We start from the raw sequence: 23,013 nt of genomic DNA on the forward strand, positions 1-23,013 counted from the left end.
AACACAAAGTCAATAAGCCCACTTGTCAACTGGCAGAAAAATCTAAATCAAAAAATCTGTTTGGAAAATGAAGAGAAAGTGAGAGATGTGTCTTTTCCACTTTTCCAGATGTGCAGCTCCTCTCTGGTTTATCTCCCTGTGGACTGAACATCTCTGGACTGGAGAACCTGCAGTGGAACAAACATCACCTCGGGCTGTGTCGACCATGACTTGCTGTACACAGTCCCTGTTTGTGTCCCTCTGGCAGAGCTCCTCTCCTCTGGAGCTTCACATCCTCCTTGTTAGTGTCACTAACGACTCTGAGACGTCAGCGCGGCTCTGAAAACAATCACACACTGGAACGCTCCAGCCTAACAAGGTACAACACAACAATCTGGACCTGATAATGTGATCGTGTGCGACATCAGTCCAATACTTTCATCAGGTGCTAATGATCACAGAGCGGCAGAGAGAGGGCTCTTATTGGTCGGTGCCTGAGGTAGAACTGAGTATTATAGAGGAGAAGACGAGATGATGAGAGTGAGGCTGCAGCAGAATCTATTGTGTGTGTGTATTCAAGTGTGTGCCCACAGGCCAGGTGTTTGTGTGTGTGTGTGTGTGTGTGTGTGTGTGTGTGTGTGTGTGTGTGTGACTGTTGGCTTGGGGATGTGCAGTCCCGTCGGCATGAGGGATGATTGGCAGCGCCTGTTTGGGCATTGTTGATAACACACAGGAGGGCAACTGCCACAGATGAGCTCTGTCAAGCTGTCTGCCTGTCAGACACCCACACACACACTCTCCTCTCTCTCCTGCTCACATCAGGGCGCACACACACACACACACATACACACACAGACACACACGTGCACGCACACCAACCTCCAACTTCATTTCTTTCCCGTTCACTCTTGCACTGGCTCTTGTTTGTGTTAAACACACATAATGGATCCGTCCACTCTTAAGCACACACCCCTCTGTATCCTCCACACACACACACACACACACACACCCTGCCCGTGGCCAGCCATTGAACCTGGTATCCTGATAAGAGCAACAACAGTCCTCTCCTCTGCAGGGAGACACTGTCTCATTCATATGCATTTCACTTCTTGATGTGTTGGGGAATCTCTGTCTCTTGTTTGTCACCGTGGACGTCTTGAAAAGACCGGCTGACATTTGAAGGAGACACATTTCAATACGCCCGGTTGGAAATGGCAGAGGAGAGCGTGGCTGTATTTGTATTGTCTGAGGCCTGAAGCTGGAGCTTCACTTGAAAGAGGAAGACTGACCTCAGGGAGACTCCCCCACTTTGTCACTGACGTCTTTTGTCCTCACCTGAAACACAACAGAGACAGGAGCTCTGGATATTTATGATATGTGTATAATAAATCAGGTTTTCTTTGCAGAGTCATGAAAGCTGCTGATAAACAATTTCCTCCTGCTGTTCAGGGCCGCACCCGAATGATGGAACAGAAAAACGTGGATGAAGTTAAGTGGCTCACTCGGTAGTGGTTTCTAAATAACATAGTAAAACATTGGTACCAGGGGTGGATCCAGAGGGTGGACCAGGGAGGCACCGGCCCATCCTCTGGATCCACCCCTGTATCTGATTGGCCCCTGAAATGCCCCTGTGCTGTCAGTAGTCTGAAAACAATAACTATGAAAGTTTGTGAAGGAACTTTAAATTAAGCTTTTTAAATGACGTCACTGATGTGTGACATTGATTTAAAGCTATAGACCTAACAGTAAACATGATATGACTTCAATGTGCACCAAACTGAACCAGGAACTGTGCATGGATCTAATTGGCCCCTCAGCGTAAAGTTGTGGCCCCTTAATGGCCCCTGATTTAGAAAAATCCTAGATCCACCAGTGATGGGTACAATATATATATGGTAGAAAACCTAGTTTAATTAGGATGATGGAGCAATAATATATAGTTAGCATGTGTGTGTGTGTGTGTGTGTGTGTGTGTGTGTGTGTGTGTCTGTGTCTGTTTGTCTGTGTGTGTGTGTGTGTGTGTGTGTCTGTTTGTCTGTGTGTGTGTGTGTGTGTGTGTGTGTGTGCGTGTGTGTGTGGAACCAATCACCTCCAGATCTGTGTGTGGTTGCTTCAGTCCAGCTGACTGCTGCGTAACAACAACGCACAATACTGAGTACATGACACATTCATAATTTGCTTTTCATAAAGAGAGACACTCTGCTGACATGGAAACTGCCAATTAAGCACCGTGGTCTGCAAGGTGTGTGTGTGTGTGTGTGTGTGTGTGTGTGTGTGTGTGTGTATGTGCCAGTGACTGAGAGAGAGGGCATTGAAGTTGTGTGTATGTGTGTGTGAGTTCTTGAATGAATAATGAGGCTTTTTACTGAATCTGGCATTTCTCTCTCTCTCTCTCTCTCTCTCTCTCTCTCTCTCTCTCTCTCTCGCTCTCTCTCTCTCACACACACACACACACACACACACACAACCACACTAAAGTACACACTTACTCACAGCCCTTTAGGGATCAATTACCATTCACTCATGTCTTTATCATCTCAAAGCTTCAGCCTCCTTTATGCAGCCTGTTGAAAGTGTTTCACCTCTATGCTGCTGTTCTTGTTGTTGTTGTTGTTGTTGTTGTTGTTCCACCTTCAGGCCAAACTGCAGAGTTGTGTTTTCTAAAATCAGGGGCAGCGATATCCCGGCTCGGTTTAGTTCAGTGTAAACAAGCAAGTGGGGATAGAAAGAGGTCTTATCATAAAATCGAGCAGGATCATAGTCGAGGATTCTTCCTTATAAGGAATGTGCAATCCACTGCCATAGTATTTTATTAAGAAAGGGACGTGTTGCATTTTCATATCCAGATGCTCGACCATTAGTTTGTCTTTTCTAGGATGAAACTTTTCATCAAGGTCAGTTTATTGTGGAGAAACAGGAAACTTCCCTGTGATCTGACAGTCACAACAGAGATGTGATGGAGACAGATGCGAGGGCAGGAGGAGAGGACGTTTCATCAGCCTCTGGATTTCACTCAGACTGAGAACCTGTTTTAATTAGGAAACATAAAACAACAACAAAAGTTCTACTAAGTACAGATTTTCATTTGTTTCCTAACTCAGATTCAACAGATGAAATAATAATTTGATCGTACGTGTCCAAAAATAATCTTTTGATTTTCTATCTCATGAGTAATTTCCTCAAAAAACATGTTCATCATCTTTCCGGTGCAGGAAATCATGTGATGCAGTCAGCGGTGGGAAAAACTGAATAAAAAAAAAAACCGATGTGGGAATTTTGCAGTAAAAGACATTCAGATATAAATACATAAAATATGTTTTTAAAAGTACATTCTATGAGCTATGACATTTTCAAAAAAACACCAGAACTCACGCTGAAAAAGCTTTTTAGAGAATTTGTTGTGAATTCATGAATAACATTAGAGTCTTGTTAATGGCCCCTCATGGCCTCTGTACAATGGCCCCACGTGAAGGCACCTGTCTTATGTAAATAACACACAAACCTCTGCTGAGTTATAACTGCACAACAGATGCACTTAGATTGGAAATAATGACATTTTTCCTTTTTCTTTTTCAGATTTCACGACGACTGAACTATAAAAAACTTCACTTCTGATTATTTGTTTCTTGTTTATATCCTCCTCTGATCTTTAAGGGGTTAATACTGAAAATCAGGCAACTGGTCATCAAGTCTTAAAACAAGGTTGATGGTTTTACCAGAAAATACTGATCTAGCAGTTCTGCTATCCAACTTCAAAGAATATGATAAAGTGAGAGGAGATATGTCATATTTTCTTTTTCGACGGATCTGAGTTGGTGACATCAGGACAAGGGTCCTGGCGCCAAATCCCCGTGAATCCACCCGAGGCTTTTGAGCATGCTTAAGCAATCATGACCTGGCATAAGGTCCGTGTGCGTAATCAATTATTGGTTTGGAAGGTGGAGGGAGAGTCAGACCATCTGCTGAGGGGAGCAGTCTTGGCCGAGTTATTGAGCTGTGGGCCATTCTCCCGTTTTAATAATGATCCAAGTAAGTGTTGCTCTGTAACGTGGACCAGTCACAGTCATTCAATTTCTCATGACGATTCAGAAATGCCAGCAGAGTCTTTGCTTTTCACTGAGGAGCTGAGTGAAGGTTGTGTACTGAGACGTGTCCACGAGGGATCCTGACCGAATCAGGTCTGGTGCTTCTGACACAAGAACATCAGGTCTGAGGTCCTGGGCAGGGTTGGAAGTAAGATGGACAAACGTGTGCGTGTGTGTGCGTGTGTGTGTGTGTGTGTGTGTGTGTGTGTGTGTGTGTGTGTGTGTGTGTGTTTGTGTGTGTGTGTGAGTGTTTGTTAGTAATCTCTATCCTCCAGCTTCCTCTGAAGACATGAGCTCCACCCGACATGAGGAGCAACACAAACAAGCTTCCACATCATGATAGAATCAGAGGATTGTTGGACGTCCTGGTATAGAGGTGCAAACAAATCATTATTGATAATAAGACATAAATAAATGCATGGTTGTCTTAATTGCATATCAACGAAGAAAACAACAAGTACTGCTAGTGTCAGCTAACTCTTTGTTAATGTCGATGATTGGTTGTTAAAGGTCAAGTGTGTAAGATTATTGGCAGAAGTTGACTATAAAATAAACCTTGATTTTTTTCATTAGTGTATTTCATCTAAATTGTACGAATTGGTGTTTTCTTTACCTGAGAATGGGTCCTTTATTTTGAAATATATAATAACATCAGGAGTGGGTCCTCTCTACAGAGGCCGCCATGTTTTTTACAGTAGCCCAGACTGGACAAACTAAACATCTTTTAAGTTTCATGGCCCAGGTTCTCTCTAATGTACATTGACCTTATAACTAACCAGACAGCCGAACAACCTTCCTATGTACTGTTGCAAAGTTAGCCATAGTAAAGTAATGTGTGCCATATTTGTTTTATTGGAGCATCACCAGTTGGTTTGTGCATGACTAGCACTTTTTAAAATCAATTTCATAAAAGTATGGGACGCATCATTCACAGGAGCCTGGGATACAGTTGTTTTAAATCTGAATTTTGGCTCTGGGTTCATTACTGGAGCTGAGGCCAGCAGCTCGAACTGATACGGCTCAGGACCACCATGGTCCTCCACCACAAGGTCCGCCTGACTCCCCCTTTCCTCTGGCCTGGTCAGTGTCAATAAATATAGAAGTTAGAGAAAGACTGTTTTACGGCTGGTCTGAGAATACAGAGACAGAGTTGGACCAAAAAGCAGATCAGAGAATCAGGAATGTGTTCAGTCTGATCCATAACAAACATGGAGTCGTTCATACGTCTTGTTCTGAAGGGAACAGTTGATTTGTTCCCGGTGATGAAACAACCGAATACATGAACTGTTCATTTTATAGGAAAAAAAGAGCAAACTGTGTTCTGAGTATCAAATATCATTTTCACACTTCCTCTAACACAGACCCACTCTCACAAATAACCTGATTAACAGACTTTCCTGAGCTAACAAGAGAATGGTCTCAGGCCTGGATGTGATTAAATAAGATTTGAGGAAAGTAAAACCAACGAGGGAAATATTCCCTGAAATCCTGTTTCAGTCTGTGATGATTCAGTTTGTGTAGATTTCATATGTTTCATAGGAAGAATCCACTTCATGTTGAGCAGTTCATTTCAATTCAGCTCCAGAGAATCCGGATTCAACAGGGCCCACGTCTGCTGAATGTCTTACATCTGTACTATCAGTTACTCACATTATAATAAACTGAGTTGTTACGAGAGGAAAAAAGCATTTGCCCCCCCCCCCCCCCCTCCACCCACAACTAAAGCGGTAAAACATGGTTATATGCTGCCACCATGTGGTTAAACTGGGTAACACACAGTAAAACGTCTGTTACGTCTCACTGGGACATTTGAACAGAGCAGAACAGAATCGTTACTTGTTAATAGCAATAATTAATTTGTTGAAAAGGATTCTATAACTGTCCTAGACTTTGTATTATGTTAACTCTAAATTAAATGGATATATAAATCTTCTTTAAACAATTAATTGTTCTGTCCACCTGGGTTCAGCTACTTTTTAAAGCTCCTATGAGTTAACGGGTTGTTTCTGGACTCATACCTGAAGAAAATGGGCTGAGTGGATTTTTTGTGTAATCCTGCTAAAAACAATGGAAACTAAGTAAAATCAGAATATCCCTTTTTTATCCATCAAGTGATTCAGGTTATTGTCTCATTTACCGTCCAGAGCAGAGTAGAACTTTAGATTATCTAGTGAATCCAACTGGAATCACTGAAACAGTTTAAACACGACTGGAACAATAAAGAAATGAATCAAAAAACAAGTGACTCCTACTGTAGCAAAGCTTTACTGAAAGATGATGAAGGTATTCCAAGAAAAAAAAATATACAATAAAAGTTTATATAAAAATGCATTTGAGATGTCACACTGTGTGCCCCCCCCCGATTCAGTTTGATCAGTAACACAGTTTCTACTTCTTTTGTAATTAGAAAACACCTCGATACTGAAATTCTTCTTAACACGTAGTAACAATACTGCCAACGTCATTTTCAGAAAAAATAATATATATAGGTCTACTTCATATCTACAGCCAGGTGGCGCCATTACACCGACGATACATTTTGCAACTGAGCGCTACAATACTTGTGGACAACACGTAATATTTGAAACAATGACACGGAGATAGTAGCATAAATAAACTGTCATGGCTAAGAAGACAGTGTCAGAGAGTCGGCTTCCCTTGATGGAGACGTAACATCGCACTAACAAAAACTACACACAACTTGAACGAGGCTCCACACTCACGTGGCCCATGTGGTCGATTTCTTAGAAATGCTACAACGCTACCATTTAGGAGTCAGTGTGACAGACGTCATTAACAACGTGTAGAGTTAGGCCTCAATTACCCACATGTACAAAAGTTCTCCTCCAGGTTCTCCACGTATCAGCAACAGAAAGTGATAGATTTGTTCTATGGCATCTCCAGCATTGATAAGATGACACATTTTGAAATACGCTCATTTACATAAGGCAGGGTAATAGCTACAGCATGTTAATACTGGCAGTCACCATCTATAAAAGGATGGAGATACTGTCTAGTAGACTCAGTTATTAACATAAGATGACTCACACATTGGACACACTGTCCATGATGTAATCCAGCAAAGGACATGTTGCATTTACATTTAAAACTAATGTGGGGAGGAATACAAAATCCAGTCATGAGCGAAAGTGTCTTGAAGAGGAAAACTAAATGATAGGACAAAATGTTGAAACTTCATATTAAAAACCCATGAGGGGAGTTTGAGAAGTTGGTTCCCTCGTAACGCTGGAACCAACATGTGCAGATGTCACATAAAAACAGTAAAAATAGACACGTTTAAGAGCAGGGTAAAAAAAAAAGAAAAAAGAAAGTTCATCATCATCATCATCGTCCAAGAATTCTCTCAAGGTCCAGTGTTGCCGCAATTTTTATATCCAGTGGAAAATTTCACATGTAGAATTGTCTGGGTTTCAAAAAGGGAAAAAAATAATATTGTAGTGTGCTACAAGTTCATTACAGCATCATATCCACGTGTTTCATCATGTGAACAGCCCAGGTGCTGCTTCATCTCTTAGAATCAACATTTTTTTTTTTTTTTAAGAGACGTGTATTTTCTGTCCTGGATCCAGTGTAACGCAGCAGCTCAGAGCTCAGAGCTCAGAGCGGGGGTCCAGTGGTTTAAAACAAGAGAGAGGAGGGATGGAGGAGCAGCACTAGAAGAGGCAACCTACCCTCCATGAAACAAGCCAGTGGCTGGTGCTGTTATACAATGTACCTTCCAGGGTGATGGGATTTAAACTGCTAAATGTTGTGTTAATCGGTTTACTAAACTAAATGTTGTGTCAGTGTGGGTTCTGGACACTGTGGTGCCTGTCAGCTGCCTCCTCCTTCCTGTAGTCCTCTCAGCCCACAGTGTTCAGCCACTCCAGCTGTCCTGTGTGTGTGTGTGTGTGTGGGGGGGGGGGTGATGGGATGAGACGGGGGAGCAGTCAGGAAGATGAAGGTCTTCTCCTCGTTTCCTCATCAGAGCTCAGTGGTCAGGAGACCTCTGGGTTTTGCCGCATCGTCCGAGGCTGGCGGTTGACCCCCAATGCTGTGGGACACGGGGGGGAGGGGCAGGGCGGTAACATTATTGCATCATGGACAGAGACAACTTTAAACCAGAGTTAAGACCTCATCACTTTAAAAGTCGTTGGATTACTGCATAGTTCACAACACACGACTTTCTGTCTTGTGATCGGGAGCCTAGCAGCCGTTGTAAGTTCATACTAGTGGCAAACTGGGCTAAAACTCATGTAGCGTGAACTAGGCTTTACCAGGGCAGACATTAATCACACACTGGCATGATCATTACATTTTTATGGACATGTTGGTTCTGGAAAACACTGGTTTAAAATAATAAATCTATAATTATAAAACATACAAAAGCAAACCTAGGATTAAGAACAGGTTAGATAATCAATCCATATGGTCAGGTACATTTTCTGAAGTCGACATATTCATGTTCTCAGTTCTAAGTGTGTTCAGTGTCATGGTTTCATTTTGGGATTATAGCTGAAGGAAGCATTTTCTTGTTTGGCCAGCAGGGGTCAGCATGCTACAACACCTGGAAAACAACCTGTTCAGTGCGTTGGTTCAGATTTTACCTGGCAGAGTTGATGTTACGTTTGTGAGCGAGGTGGGGGAGGGCTGGGGTGAGAGCCGCTCCCCCGTCTGCAGGGAGAAGAGGGGTGACCTTAGCATGGGGGTCAAGGTCGAGCAGGCCGTTAGTAAAGACGCCGGGATGCTGCGTTAGAAGGGGATGAGGGAGAAGGTCAGTTTCTACAGAGCCTCTACATCAGCCAAACGTGTTCAGCGACTGGGCAAAGTGTTAATAACAACCTGGGACAGTTTAGGGGCAATGAACCGATGTCACACCCCTCTGAAAGATTATCAAGGAACATGTGGAAAGTAAGAAACAGGTCGACACAAAAGGCCAGAAAGAGCAAAGACTGAGGACTGGAGAGATTCTGAGCACTCACAGCAGTTGTTGGAATAATCCAGCGAGGTGTGATGACTGGTTTTGGCTGCTGCACTGGGGGGAGCTGAAACAGGACCAGAACACCGTTGTTACCATCCACAGATCTTACTAAGTTACATCTCTACATTAAATTCTAGTTTGACCCCAGATCACTGACACACAGGTTTTTGAGAAATGTTGAAACAAGCACACACACCTTTTTCTACTTCTTCCTCCCTTTATATACGTGTAAATACTGTAAATGTTCATCATCATGTATCTGAATGAGGGTGAATAATTGATCAGGTGGTTAGACCCAGTTTGTTTTGAGCAATGGGCCAATATGTGTTTCTTGTTACTGTCAGAAAAAGGAAAGCAAGTTCCCCTGAACGCCTACTTTGGGAAAATTAGGGGAAACTGAAACATTGCCTGTTTATTTGAAGATTTCCTGCCGTGCAGCTCAATGTGAACGTTTATGTGACATATGAAGCAGTTCCACCGAAAATAAGGCTCCCTCGAAAGCAACAGTGCAGTTCAAACACTGGTTCCATTTAAAATCATTGCAGCCATTAACAAACTGCTGCACACACAGTGGGCCGGGACTTACTGCAGGAGTCGGGTCGGTGAAGTCGATCAGGTTGTCAGATAGCGGCGCAGCGCTGGGCAGGTCTACTTCATCTGCTGTAACCTGTTGGATGTCAAAAAACTCTTAAACCATAACAAACCCTGTAATCTGGGTTACACATGACACTGTAGGTCAAGTAAGAGCCACACACACAACCTGTGTACATCTGTATTAGATAGAAAGTGGATCAGGTTGAAGAGCTGGCAGAGTTACACAGGGTGGCAGCTGAAGCCTCATGACACTACAGGTTATGTTATTTGAGTTCAATATTGAATAATCAAATAGGACAGTATTTGTTCTCCAGCCCTCAAATACTCATAACGCCAAAGCAAGTGTTAGATTACTAATTGTGACAAATGTAAGAGATAAAAAGAGTTGTAACTGTATGATTATGAATAGATATGTTACCTTTGGAGCTGAGCCTTCGCCGGCAGACTCTGACGGGTTCTTGGGAACGGAGGGGATTAAATCTTCAGCTAACCTCTCGACACTGATAATAAAAAGAAATGAAAAAAAGAAAAAGATGATAAAGAATTTCAGATTTCTTGGTTACAACAGTTTTAAACAAAGAAAAACCAAATATCTGCACATGAGGTTTGAGCCAGATATACTGGATATCTTTTCTTAATAAATACCTTAAGAACTTTAAATTAATATCAAAAATAGTTGCCGATAATTGATATTTATCCATTTTGTGTGATTCTCCAGACTGTAGAAGAAGAGCAGCCTGAGCACTGTAAGCATTTACTGCATCTGTGAGCCTGGAGCAAAAGTGTGAGTTGAGTTGTCAAGTCAAGAGTAAATTTTTTTGTCATTCTACTGTAAACAGCAGCAGTATCCAGGTAGATCTCAAGTCATGTGACCCAACCCACCCAGACCCATACACACAAACATGCAGTTCTCAGACATGCCACCAGATGTCAGCAAAGACCATAAAGAACAAGCAGCACCTTTGTGTACTACATCAGTTTATTTCATCTTAATCCGTGGCGTCGTGAATAAACACAAGATTTCACCTGGCTGACATATTATCTACTGCAGTTTGAACATACCAAGCAAAAGAAAAGAAAGAGCATCAGCAACACACTGACCTGGCTCCTGCTGACGAGACCAGTGGAGCTGTCTTCAGCAGGTCCCACGAGTCCTGGGTGTCAGGGCGGCTGCTGACGGAGAGAGACGAGTTACTGCCCAGTCGCCCTGTGCCCACATTCAACCTGTAGGAAGACGCCATGTATTTAGGTTTGTGCCAGAGAAAATCTACACATGTACATTCATGAAATATTCAGTCTGATTTAGAGATGGGATCAAATCAATCCTATTATACTCAATATAAATCATCATATTATCTTGCTTCAAGCTGTGTCACCATTTCAGAATAATTCATTTTTAAACTTGAAAACTTGAGCTAAAAATTATGAGCAACCGCTTTTGCCAGATCTAATGTGTCTGATTTTCCAGTTCGACCGAGAGAGAGAGAGAGAGAGAGAGAGAGAGAGAGAGAGAGAGAGACTCGCCCGTTGATCTGTACAGTGTCGCTAATCTGGATGAGCTGCAGGTGATGTCATGTTGTGAGCTATGCTAATAATCCTCATGAATATTCAAGAGGTTAATCAGCTCTCGAGGCGAGGATTGTGAATCCGTGATTGGCTGAGACAATGCGATGACAGTTGGTATGACTCAGGAGGATGATGGAGGAGGAGGAGGAGGATGATGGAGGAGGCCCAGTTTTAAAACAATGAAGCACAAGCACTAATGGATTTTTGTCTCCTGTCCTTGTTCGCTCTATAAAGACTTACTGTGCTCGACCAACTTTAAAAGGAGGAGTTTTGCAGGAGTCATGCTATGAAAATAGAAATATTTTTGCATAGTTTCATAGTCAAATTTAAGAGCTATATAGCAGAAACATTTATCTTATAATCTCTAACTATCAGTTCACTAAATTTGTAATAAAAAGCAGTTTGAGTTCTCACCTGGCAGAAGCTTCCTGCAAGTTACAGTTTTTATCTCCAACCATTGCACCGTGTTCCTCCACAGCCCCCTGCACAGATTCACACAGAGAGATTAGGTGGTTAAATAACTGCAAAGTAAAAAATGCTTTGATCGTCATCATGTGAAAATACTGTAGCTGTGTTTTCTCAGGGATCTTTCTTCCTCTCCAGTTTACAGGAGTCCTCTTCCTCACCTTCAGGGCCGCAGCCTCAGCTTGTGCTTTTAGGATGTTACTCTTCAGATCCTCCGGGAGGCGCAGTGGAGTAACAACAGGACTACTGCCAGCGCTGTTCAGGCCACACTTCTCTGAGAGCTTCACCACGTCCTCCTGTTGGAGCACGGTCACAAGGGAGTAACGTGAGAGGTCTGAGGGATACATCCTAAATGATCAACCCAGTAATAACTCCAGAATAAACAGTTTTTTATTAAATTTGCCGGAGCAGGTTTGGCTCAGAGCTTTACACGTGTTACCTTCTGAAGATACAAGGGCTTTCATTTTCATACACACACGCACCTGGTTGTTCATGGCCAAATTGACATTGACGTTTTTCAGCGGAGCAAGAACTGGACTGCTCTCCAACTCCAGCTGCTTCAGACGAGCTGCTGCTTCTGATGAGACACAGATAAACAGGAATGAGCACACACATTAACTTTATTTTAATCATTTAGTGCATTTACAATATAACTTGTGTTTGTAAAACTACTGAACTGGTTTCCACAAAAGTTTGTAGAGGGGTAGGAAATTACCCGAAGAAGGATAAAGTATAAAGAGGTGGATTTAAACAAAATCCTTCCCCTTTCATTAACATGGGGAGTTAGGACATTACCCTTGGCAGAGGAACAAGGTCTCTGCCAACATTAACATTATCATTATAATAAAAATCAAGTTAAATTTGTCCTCTTTAAAAATCTTATGTTCACTTAATATCATGAACCACATAATCTGATTTGTAAAAAACAGACTTAATGTACAATACAGAACAATGTGAGAAGAGGCAGTGCAATTGTTTAAGATGTCGTGGAGGCAGGAGTGAGTCAGAGTGGTGGTTGTTAGTTTCAGATACACAACAAATACACAACCAGTCATCTGCCTAATATATGTACATGATAAGTGGTGGAGTGGCTTCTAAAACGCTATTTCAATCGAATCCCATTGGGTTACATTCTATAACCTCACCAGCGAGGCTGAGTGGATCCTCTGCTGCGACGCTGGCGGCAGCAGCGTAGGCATTGCTCGGTCCCGCCTCCTCTGTGGTCGTCACCGGTGGAACAACGGGAGCCGCGAGGACATCATCAACGCAGGTCTCCATCAGGTCAGCAGCCACGGGCCCACTGCAGACAATACAAGGTAGAAGAGGAAGGGATGAAAGAAGCTGCAGGGGAAGATGCTGGTTTGACAACAACTGTGTTTTTAATACAAACACAAACAGATATAATAATGGAGGGGATGATGCAAATGTTTAACCAAAACTGTAACAGAGGAATTGAGGTTATCACAGCTGAACAACTTACCAGCAGCTTCCATAAGATATGAATAGGCTCTGCAAAGAACTGCTCCATGATAGTGTATCAGAAGACATCAGAGAATGAATCCAATTTCCCATCAACAACCAACAAAATTCAAATAAAGCTGATAAAACAAAAAGAAACTTAATCTCCTTTTTGGCTAAGTAGAAATATGAAAAAAAGATTGTTATGTATCTGAAGTTATGAGCATCCACTGTAAATCATTGTTATCAAGAATAACAAGTAAGTACAAAAGCAGTGGCTGTACTTTCTATCAGAAACATGTAGCTCTAAAAAAACAACAAAACAAAAGAATAAACAAAGCCCAAAACCAGATGTCCTCTCCAGAGGTAAAGGAACACTTCACAGAAACATGCTTCTGCCAATAGCAATAAGTCTGCAAAGCAAGTAATAACTTTGTGTCGGGAATAATGTTGATGCAATATTCTGAGAATCTGCAGTGTCCCGAAGCAAAAGGTCTTCTACACGGGTTTTGGTGGAAGCTCCTTCAGCAGCCCGGTTATTACCTCATATTTCTGTAGCCTGAAGACACAGTGAAGCAGAGTAGTGGTGGTGTGCATGCAGCCTGGAGAGACCACCACACTTACATGTGAAGAAAAAGGAAAATGCTCCGCCAGAGGACTCACAAACCAAACGTATAAAGAGCTCCCACATGTTCGGGAAATCTATTAAGGAAACAGCATGGACAGTGAGGATGTGTAAACCTCTGATGTTGGCAATAAAACACACACACAAGGCAAGATACACAATCCGAGGATGTGCGTCCTCCTCCCAGACAAGCACAGTAACTGTATTTAGTTTTCATGCAGTTCTCATACATGAGTGTTTATTTACACCAGTTACACGACTCAACTCCTCCTCCAACAGTTTTCTGACAGAAAGTCTGAGAGTAGTCACAAAGCAACGTAAAAAAGGAAAAACTAGAACAGTGTAAAATGGCAACAGATTTATATATATATATAGTTAACAGTAACTACTTTCATGCATGTTTGTGTGTTTTTATGCACGTGCAGTCGTCAAGGCACAACTTGAATGTCGGCAAAAGACGATACACAATCATAATCAGTAAATATTACATACTTAATCAAAATCCTGCTAATCCTTCTGTTAAAGATAGGGTTGGTAACTTTTTCCTGAATCACTTTTTGTATTTATTCAAATCCTCTACACGTCCCAAAAGCAATCAATAAGGCATCAGTAAAAAAAAGGGAAAGAAACAAGGCTCCCGTCTGTGGCCCTCACAGGATTCTAATAAACACTGGCAGGCATACCTGTCTGTCACCAACCAAATTGCCTGTGCTCTGCCTGTCCGTGCTCTAACTGCACCAGAGTCTGAAGCCAGAGAGACAAACACCACTGAAGCTGAGACGATAGACAGAAGCTAGTGAGCGAGTCACAGAAAAGTCCATTTGTAAAGTTGTGCTATTTCATGTGTTTTCGGGGCGAAGCTTTGATGAGGGGTCCAATGGTTGCACATTTTCAAAGTGTCGTTTTCCCCAGGATTACCAACCCTAGCTTTAAATAGGAAAACGGATAAAACATACTTTAATAGATGCTATTTAAAGCTGCACACTCTTCTGTGACAAGAGCAATCATGTATTTACTCTCTGAAATGATTGGAACACAGAAGGTGCACATCCTTTGGTCACAGGTTTGTTGTTAACATTTAACTAAGCAACTGTAGCTGAGGTGTAGTTAAGCTTTCATAGGATAACAACTTGGACACACTGCTTGGATTTATCAGCCAAATCCATCATGAGCTTGACAGCTGGCTGTAAAACACTCAACTGGGCTTTAACCCCTTGCACTGAACTAACAACAGATAAATGAAAGTCTGATTCACTTGTGAATATTTTCAGGGAATCATATTTCTACCAAGAAGTTGGATGAGAAGGTCATATCACTTTCATTTCTGAGTATAGTGTCCATGATGTGAGAGACAAAACAATAATGTGCAAGTACTTGGAAATGTATGAAATGCACCTTTAATAGAGCCAAGTTAGCAAGTTAACTATCGGCCCCTGGTTTTGTTTTGTGCTAAACTAATCTAACAATCTCTCAGACACATTTATCGACAGATGAGAACAAATATCCACCTTCTGATTCAACCTCCTTTAAAACTAGAGCAGCAGAAGATCCGTGAAATGTGCAGAACAAATTAAATACGAAAGAGAAAAATCTAATCATTTTCTTGTATATATAAAAAAAATCATTTGGTGGAAGTCTAACTTCATAAGGCAACCATGTTGAGAGTATTACAAAAACATTACGTTATTTTTTTTAAAGAGTGTAACACAGAAGTCGAGCGTTTGGTTCTAAACCCTCAGAACTATGTGACCTTTTGTTTCTTTTCAGGATCAACGTAGAGCTGAATTCCTTCCCCTCATAATGAAACCATCTCACCCCAGCCACGCAGTTTCACTATGAGGTTATCAGAGAAGGTCAAGAGGAGCAAAGGGGGAAGGAGAGGAAGGAGAGGAAGGAGAGGAAGGAGAGGAAGGAGAGGAGAGTTAATAAGTATTGAAAGTGACGAACTGGAAAAAGGCGAGAAAGAAAAGTAGATGAACGGAGCAAAGGGAGATGAAACTTTTCAGACACGGCAGTGGAACGAGGATGAAGGAAAAAGTGGAAGGAGATGAAAGAGACACTGAGAGAGTAGATTCCAGTGTGACTCCTTTAAGAAGAATCACTAGTGTTACTAGACTTCAGCTCCTAAGACATATGGACATTCACGCCAAGTGTTTTCTTCAATGTGTCAGCCACTGCCTTCACAGCAGGAGCTTTTCATGTCATTCCCATTTATAAGTGTGCTGTCCAACTCATGTCAGTACAGACGGTGAGACTGTCGTCGGGTGGTCAGATCTGCCCGACTCCTTTTGGGGAGATTTGACGAGAGATGAGCAGGGAGGATGGAGGATGGAGGGAAGAGGAGACCTGAGGAGAACAGGGTGGAGGAAGACAAGGGGAAGAGGACAAACAGGTGGGGGAGGGGGGGGGGGGGGTTAGGAAATGGGGAGTGAATGAGAGACGACGTGAACCACAGAGCGAGACCGGGGGATGAGATTATATGCAAATGACTGAGAGGGGGAAGAAGATAAGAGATAGATGCAGCTTATTCAACACAGTGGAACAAGGGAGGAGGAGCAGAGGGCAGCAGAAGAGAATGTGTGGCAGCAGGAAGCTAATAAAGCAAAAAAAAAAAAAAGGGTATAATGATAAATAGAAACATTAGTATAAAAGATTCATTCTTGTAATTAATTGAAATTGATTTGACATGCAAGCGAACTAGAGATGTTTTTATAGAATTAGCAGAAATCCCTTTTGATACTGCTGAAAATGTCAAGTCAGGCACAGGCAAGTTTCCAGATCTATGTTAGTAGTAACAAGTTACTAATTAGTTTTACCTAAATAAAACTACAACCTTTTTTTCACGGAAATCACTTCTTTGCTGCTTCAAAACAGAATTTCAGTAGTACTGCAATATATTTGAGTTATTTTTCAGATATGGTCGAACTAGATAATTTAAGAAGATCTATGACGTACATCCTCTTCATGTATAAATATTTTTCTAAAAGTTTAACCTTAGCCAGGCCATAAAATCAACGATAGTATTCAGTACTATACAGGGTTAGTAGTAAATAGCTGTCAAAATAAATAAAAGCATTTTTGAGGAGAGTGAAATGTATCGGAGCCTCTCAAAGGTTAACTCTGTTTGCTGTCCTTGCATGTTTGAGAAACAGGGTTTCTCAAGGGTTTTCTACAGCTTTGTCAATGCTAATGCATTTATCTTTTCTTTTTTATGACATCATCTGTCCATTTGAGAGTACTACCACTAAAGCGTTGCTTCAGGGGACATGAAACCACATGAATAAAACCGAGGGTTGTGGTGGGGCCAGCAGAGTCAGGACACTGAATTAGCCTCACAACTTACACTACATTGCTTCTGCTACGTTGTACACTGGCGTGCATACAAGTGCACGTTGAGAAGTGTTGTGACACGAACACTTGAGTCAAGTGAAGTGGCCCAGATGTCTCTGGCACGTCTGAGATGTGGCTTTTCACCTCCAATTGCGGAGGTTTGATGGCCTACGTCAAAATTTGGGTTCTTATAGTCAGTGCTGGAGGCTTCTACTCATGCTGCACTACTGAGAGAGTAAGTGCACGGCTTCCCACTGACACTTTACAGCAGTGACTATCTAATGTGATGTGACTACGTGGTCAGCAGATTAACTTCCATGTCTCTTCCTAGCAATACAGATGTGATTTGTTATTTAGCTAGTTGCAAAGACATTATACAAAGATCAACTTATTCTCACTGATGATCATTTTACAGAGAGGAGGAAAAACTTAGAGGAATGAGAGGTGAAGGAAAGAAAGAGAACTAGTGCAGTTTTAAAATGAGACAGAAGCAGCTTAAAGACGAAAGCACAATGTGAATAAGACAAAAATACAAAAAGAAAATATTGAGTTTCTCAAGGAGCATATTAAAAATCATTTTTGTTTACAATTATAATTGATAGATTGGTATTTATCAACATTTTACTATGGTTAGGTGGTGTAAATGATCATTTGTTAATTATTTAGATTTTTAAAGTACGATTTCCTCTCGATTTAAAAAGTACAGTTCACACTTGGCACTGATTTGGATATCAGATACATATAAAATGACAGATATTGAGATTAATTGGTTGTTTTATCAGAAAGAAAAGCTGAAGGTGGTAAAATCAACATTGTACTAAAAGCAAGAGGTGGCAGAAGAAGAGCTCTACAGATTATTCTGAAGCATTAGTTATGAAACTGTCTCTTTCAAAGCTTCCTCCTCATGTCCACTGGGTCCAGTGTACACGGTTTCTATGGGTTGATGGTATAAACAAGAGGTGGTTTAACGTCATCATGCTGTCAATGAACTGGCCTTATCTGTGCACACTGCTATTCCGGGTGCAAGTCAGTATTATTTTTTTAAAGTCCTGTTTTCTACATAAATTACTGACAATCCTCTTATTGTAGCTGACCAGAAATGTGCTTTACTAGAAACAGGATCAGCCTGAGCTGCAAATCTGGTTGAGCCGTCCATGCAGAAGCCAAAGTAGCCTGGTTAGGAAAATAAGAATATTTACATTACTCGCAAAAACAAATGCTTTAAGGTGTGTAATATAATTTTTTACTGTTTCGCTACTTGAAACTTGTATCTTACAACAAACTTTCACTAAATCTCAAATTCTGATGAAACTATTTCAAACTTTAGAAGATAAGTAAGAAGGTTCACAGGATGCAAAGTGTTAAATGAAATGAAAGGAGAGAAACCTCCACACGCCCCGATTTCTGGAACAGAGCAGATCCAAAGCAAAAAATCATCACGTAACTGATTCACGATGGCAAACAAAAGATTCAGGCTAAAGGATCACATCATACACCCTCTCATTAGGTTGAGATTTCATGCTGATCAGAAATGAACAAACACAGAATCACAGGAGACAGAATGCACGGCAAGACAGCCCCTTCTTTTCTATGAAAGCCAAAATCACGGAGCCCGTCACCGCACAGCGTTTGATTTGTTAAAGCCAGCGCAACAGCAAGATTCAGTGCTGGGTCGTACCTACCTGACCAGGCTCCAGACAAGACCAATTACTCCTCAGTACATGTTAATACTGGAACACACAGGGGGACATGGCAGGTTTAAAACTGAGGAGCTTGCATTCAGTGAGGCTTAACAATCTGAGGCCACGTTGGGACCACAAGGGAAAGTGGACTTAGAAAAATAAGGGCTCAAATATGGCAGAAACAGAGAGAACCATATAATGTGTTATATATGACAAACTAAAAGCAGGGGAAAGTCCCAAAGAGTTTGTCCGCCTCTGATTCAATCCACAGCCCGTCACTCTTTTTACTGTCTGTATCAGTCGGTCAGATATTTGTCTAAATGCATTTATTATCACACCATTGTGTTTCAGAGAACACCTCCCAGAGCATCACAAGTACAAGAACAACCTGTATATCATTGCACAATCGCAAAAACAAGCAGGGACTTGAAAATATGAAGTAGTATGAAAGGGACACAGGAACAAATACAAATAAAAAGTCTTAACATGTTGTTAGCCTTATGTGAAAGTAGTTAAATTGATTATTTCAGGTCAGTTTTCAAATTTGTCCTATGTTAGCAAAAAATATCTATGCTTTGTCAACATGTGCTACTAATTGTGTAGAGATGAGTGGGGTAAATGAAGTTAAACAATTTAAGCATGAGGCTGAGACATAATGAAATGTAAAAATGTGTCTGGCTACTTTCTGATTGCACTGAATCTATCAGCAACCAACAGGGATCAGCCCCTCCCCTACATGGCCCTGTTTCTTGTCAGCTGCCACTGGCTTATGACACATTGACTGTCATTTAATTTAAATGTTGATTCATCCTCTTTCTGAACAGTCTGTCTTAGTAACAAGGGACTGGAGAGCATTTCAACAAATACAAAACAAAACTAAATATAATAAGACACGCTGGCATTCAGAAGAGAGGACTATAAGACTCAAATGAACCATGAACAAACCTCCTTTTCTCCACTCCAGGACTCCTGGGCAGGGACTCGATCTCCATTGGTCCACAGACAGAAGCAGCCACTGGGGTGACCACAGGCACACTCGACCAAGCACTTCTGGTAGGAGCCTGAGGGGGAGAGACAGAATTATATTAAACAGTGCAAAATATTTGTGGAGTAGAAATGGTAGAGGTGTACAGAAGGGAATAGCCAAGATGTGGAGGTATTGAAAATATTGAGAAGATTATAAATAAGTAAATAAATATAACATATACGAGTGTCACTGTCTTTGTAGGGATAGTAATATTAATTTTTCGGTGAACTATCCCTTCAAGACACTAGGATTCTCAGCTGTTTTACATTTGCAAACTGAGACTGGTCACACAGAGGAACTGTTTTCTCTGTACCGTCCGTCAGAGTTCAGGAGCAGCCCGAGTCTCTTGTGCTGCTCGGTTTTGTTTCTCAATATAAAAGAGGAGGGATTAAAACAACGCAGCAGTTCTGCTCCTCACCTTGTTCTCTTTGCTGGAGCTGACTCCATTGCCTGAGGAAAGAGCTCTGAGCAAAGAAGAAATCGAGATTTTAATCAAAAAGCATCACAAAGAACGAAGACATAAAGAGTATCTATGGATTTATAATGAAAATAAACAATCTGCTGTCGGTCTTTCGACACATTTATGGTTATACTTTTTCCATAATGCTAATTTTATTAAGTCTATCAGGGATCCTGTGAGCCAATTAGCAAATCCCCATCAGATTTGTTTTGTTGCTTCAAAGTACTGGCATTGTCCAAACAGGTGTGATGAAAGTCAGACGAATGTTTATCATCATTACTATGCTTTGAGTCAGCTGGTCCAAGGACAGATTAACACTACCACTGACATCAGGAGTTTAACACACAGACACACACACACACTTGCTGCTGTATCATGATTATAGCAGAGCTTAATGGCGTGTGTGTGTGTGCATGTTAGAGACACATCACAGTAAGTAACCATGCTTTAAAGGTGTGGCGCACACAGAAACTAGGCTACTAAAATTGTTGTGGTTAACCTTAAATTACAACCTGAATTTAACCTTTGCAAGAAGGAGTAAACACATGAGGTCATTTTAACAGACAATTACACAAACACGTAATATAAAACATCAGTGTACTCACTCCTGTGTGTTGAATGGTCCTATAAGAAAGAAAAAAAACAGACATTGTTTTGTACAGAAACATATCAAAATGAAGAGATTAATACATGTTTTGAAATGTATAGATGTGGGTAAGTTTATATCAGGACAGACTGGTTCTTCAAGAAAGTGTAATGTTAATAAAATATAGATATTCTATGTATGCGAGTGCTTTTCTGTGTATACTTGTCCTCTGTGATTGTCATGTAAACAGTCGGTAAATTCCTTTGTGCTGGTTTCTTACTACGAGGGTTGTCCTGACCTCCGTGACCTCTGAGCTGCATGGTTCTCCTTGAGTAACGTCGACTAGGCCGCCTCTCAAAGGAGGCTGACCGCCTCGCTTTGTTGCCCTTGGTCGTCTGATACTCGGTTTTTCCACTGGTAACACAAACAAACACAAACACATAATGTATATTTAAAAAACATATAGACAACCTTTCAGGATTATTTTCTGCTAAATCTTATTTTATTGAAAACAACAGGCGTTGTGAGGACCACTGCTGAACTCAGGACCCATCCAGGCGTTAACCTTCTATTAACAACAAACCCTCTAACCTCGGTGTTGAACCAACATTACTGCCAGTGCTTATCCAACTGGGTAATGTTTAAACACACAGAGGAGGGAACTAGCTGGCGACTGCAGCATGTTGACACTGAGTGCCTGGTTTGAACCACTGCAAGTATCGGTGTGTACACATGTGTGCGGTTTGTATGTACAGAGGAATGATACTGTAACACACTAGGTTCATCTCTGTTGGTGCGTTCAAACACAAGGGACAGAAACACAAAACACAAACATGGTTAAAGTTGTGGCGCCTAATTCATTGGCAACCTCAGGTATTTTTTCAAATAAGACATCTTGAGATGTGGAAAAGCAGATGAGTTGTGCCATATTAACAGGTCGCACATTATATATTTTATGTTTCACAATTGTGCTCAAACTTTGTCAGTTTTTGTGTTGATTAATTCATATTTTATATTAACACTGTTGTTTGAGCAGCACTGGAAACGAGGCTAAAGCTGACCAAAAGTCATTCATTCACAACAAACTGTGTTACTGTTGGTATTTATTTTATGAATCTAAAACTCAGAGAGAACTTGCACATTCAAAGCATCCTTCCCCCCTGACCTACCCCAACGTCCACCTGTTACCTGTATCTGAAGCGTGATCCCATGCGTATGAAGCCGGAGCTCGCAGAGTTCTTCTGCACTGGCCCTCTGAGCCTGAAGAAAGCATGGTGCTCCACGGCGCACTTCCACAGGTGCTTGCAGGCCTTGGGATGGTCCATCCTGAAGACAAAGGTGTGCTCCTGCTCTTTACCCTGACAAGGATTGACACGGAGTTAGACGTGGGAGACACAGAGAAGAGGACTTGGTCTCAGGAGAATAACGTCTCATGTGAGCATCTCCAGTTGCAATAGAACTCTCTCCCACAGACTGGTGTAGTACAATCATCTACTGGGAACTATAACAAGTTCATTTCATTTGAAATTAGCCCATGTGCTAATTCTTTCTTGTGGAAGGAGGCTGATATGTGAAGAATGAATGGCTGCACTATATGGCTGTGCAGGTAATCTGATTTTTAATTGCAAAGTAGATGAAAGTCTGACTGACACCACAGTCAGCTGCAAAACCTGCAGTGCCATTCCAGAGTCCCAGTCACATTCTTTTAAGGCTGTGGCGATTGGGGGTTGTAGTGAGCACGTAAGATGAAGACCAAAGAAAAGACCACTAAAGAACATGTTGAACATGACTTCACATAAAACTATGTAATCAAAAATAAACAAAGAAGGGTTAGGGATGGAATAGGAAAGAAGTGTGGGTGTGTGTTTGTGTGTCTCCCACAGTCTCAACATCTAGAGTTTGATTGGTATATTTACAAAGTTTCAGTCTCCGCCACAAGTCCAACATAGTTCAGTTCAATCCAGTTCAAAAAAGGGTAAACTGATACAACAGATATAATCTGTTCCAGGTTTTACCTCAACACAACAGTATCACCATTTAAGAGATGCACAGGGCACTCATGGTGTTGATGTTGTAAACAAGCAAGTGAAAAGTAAGCTCATAAAACCTGTGCTTAAAAATGTAGGTTGTATTTGGGCTTCATCCAAGTCAAAATGCTGTTCAAGTAACAGACCA

The 23,013-nt window shown here is 41.4% G+C and overlaps 1 protein-coding gene across 3 annotated transcripts in view; it reads right to left on the reverse strand.

Annotated features, from left to right (window-relative positions):
* Window positions 1–6,310: 6,310 nt before the first annotated feature.
* The window catches only part of epb41l5 (erythrocyte membrane protein band 4.1 like 5), a 32,193-nt gene continuing 15,490 nt past the window's right edge, over window positions 6,311–23,013 (reverse strand). The window contains exons 12-26 of one of the 3 annotated variants that reach the window (XM_053439584.1): window positions 22,027–22,196; window positions 21,137–21,252; window positions 20,858–20,876; window positions 20,211–20,256; window positions 19,711–19,826; window positions 12,816–12,970; window positions 12,153–12,247; window positions 11,832–11,966; window positions 11,620–11,687; window positions 10,741–10,863; window positions 10,058–10,139; window positions 9,632–9,712; window positions 9,047–9,109; window positions 8,672–8,811; window positions 6,311–8,118 (exon numbers count right to left, since the gene is read on the reverse strand). In XM_053439584.1, coding sequence (XP_053295559.1) covers window positions 8,049–8,118; window positions 8,672–8,811; window positions 9,047–9,109; window positions 9,632–9,712; window positions 10,058–10,139; window positions 10,741–10,863; window positions 11,620–11,687; window positions 11,832–11,966; window positions 12,153–12,247; window positions 12,816–12,970; window positions 19,711–19,826; window positions 20,211–20,256; window positions 20,858–20,876; window positions 21,137–21,252; window positions 22,027–22,196 — 1,479 coding nt within the window. In that variant the 3' untranslated portion in view covers window positions 6,311–8,048. Of the gene's footprint in view, window positions 8,119–8,671; window positions 8,812–9,046; window positions 9,110–9,631; window positions 9,713–10,057; window positions 10,140–10,740; window positions 10,864–11,619; window positions 11,688–11,831; window positions 11,967–12,152; window positions 12,248–12,815; window positions 12,971–19,710; window positions 19,827–20,210; window positions 20,257–20,857; window positions 20,877–21,118; window positions 21,253–22,026; window positions 22,197–23,013 lie in introns of all 3 variants that reach the window. The other 2 variants (XM_053439583.1, XM_053439585.1) reach the window with 2 other exon arrangements.

This window comes from Pleuronectes platessa, chromosome 14 (genome assembly GCF_947347685.1).
Source record: "Pleuronectes platessa chromosome 14, fPlePla1.1, whole genome shotgun sequence".
Lineage (NCBI taxonomy): Eukaryota > Metazoa > Chordata > Actinopteri > Pleuronectiformes > Pleuronectidae > Pleuronectes > Pleuronectes platessa.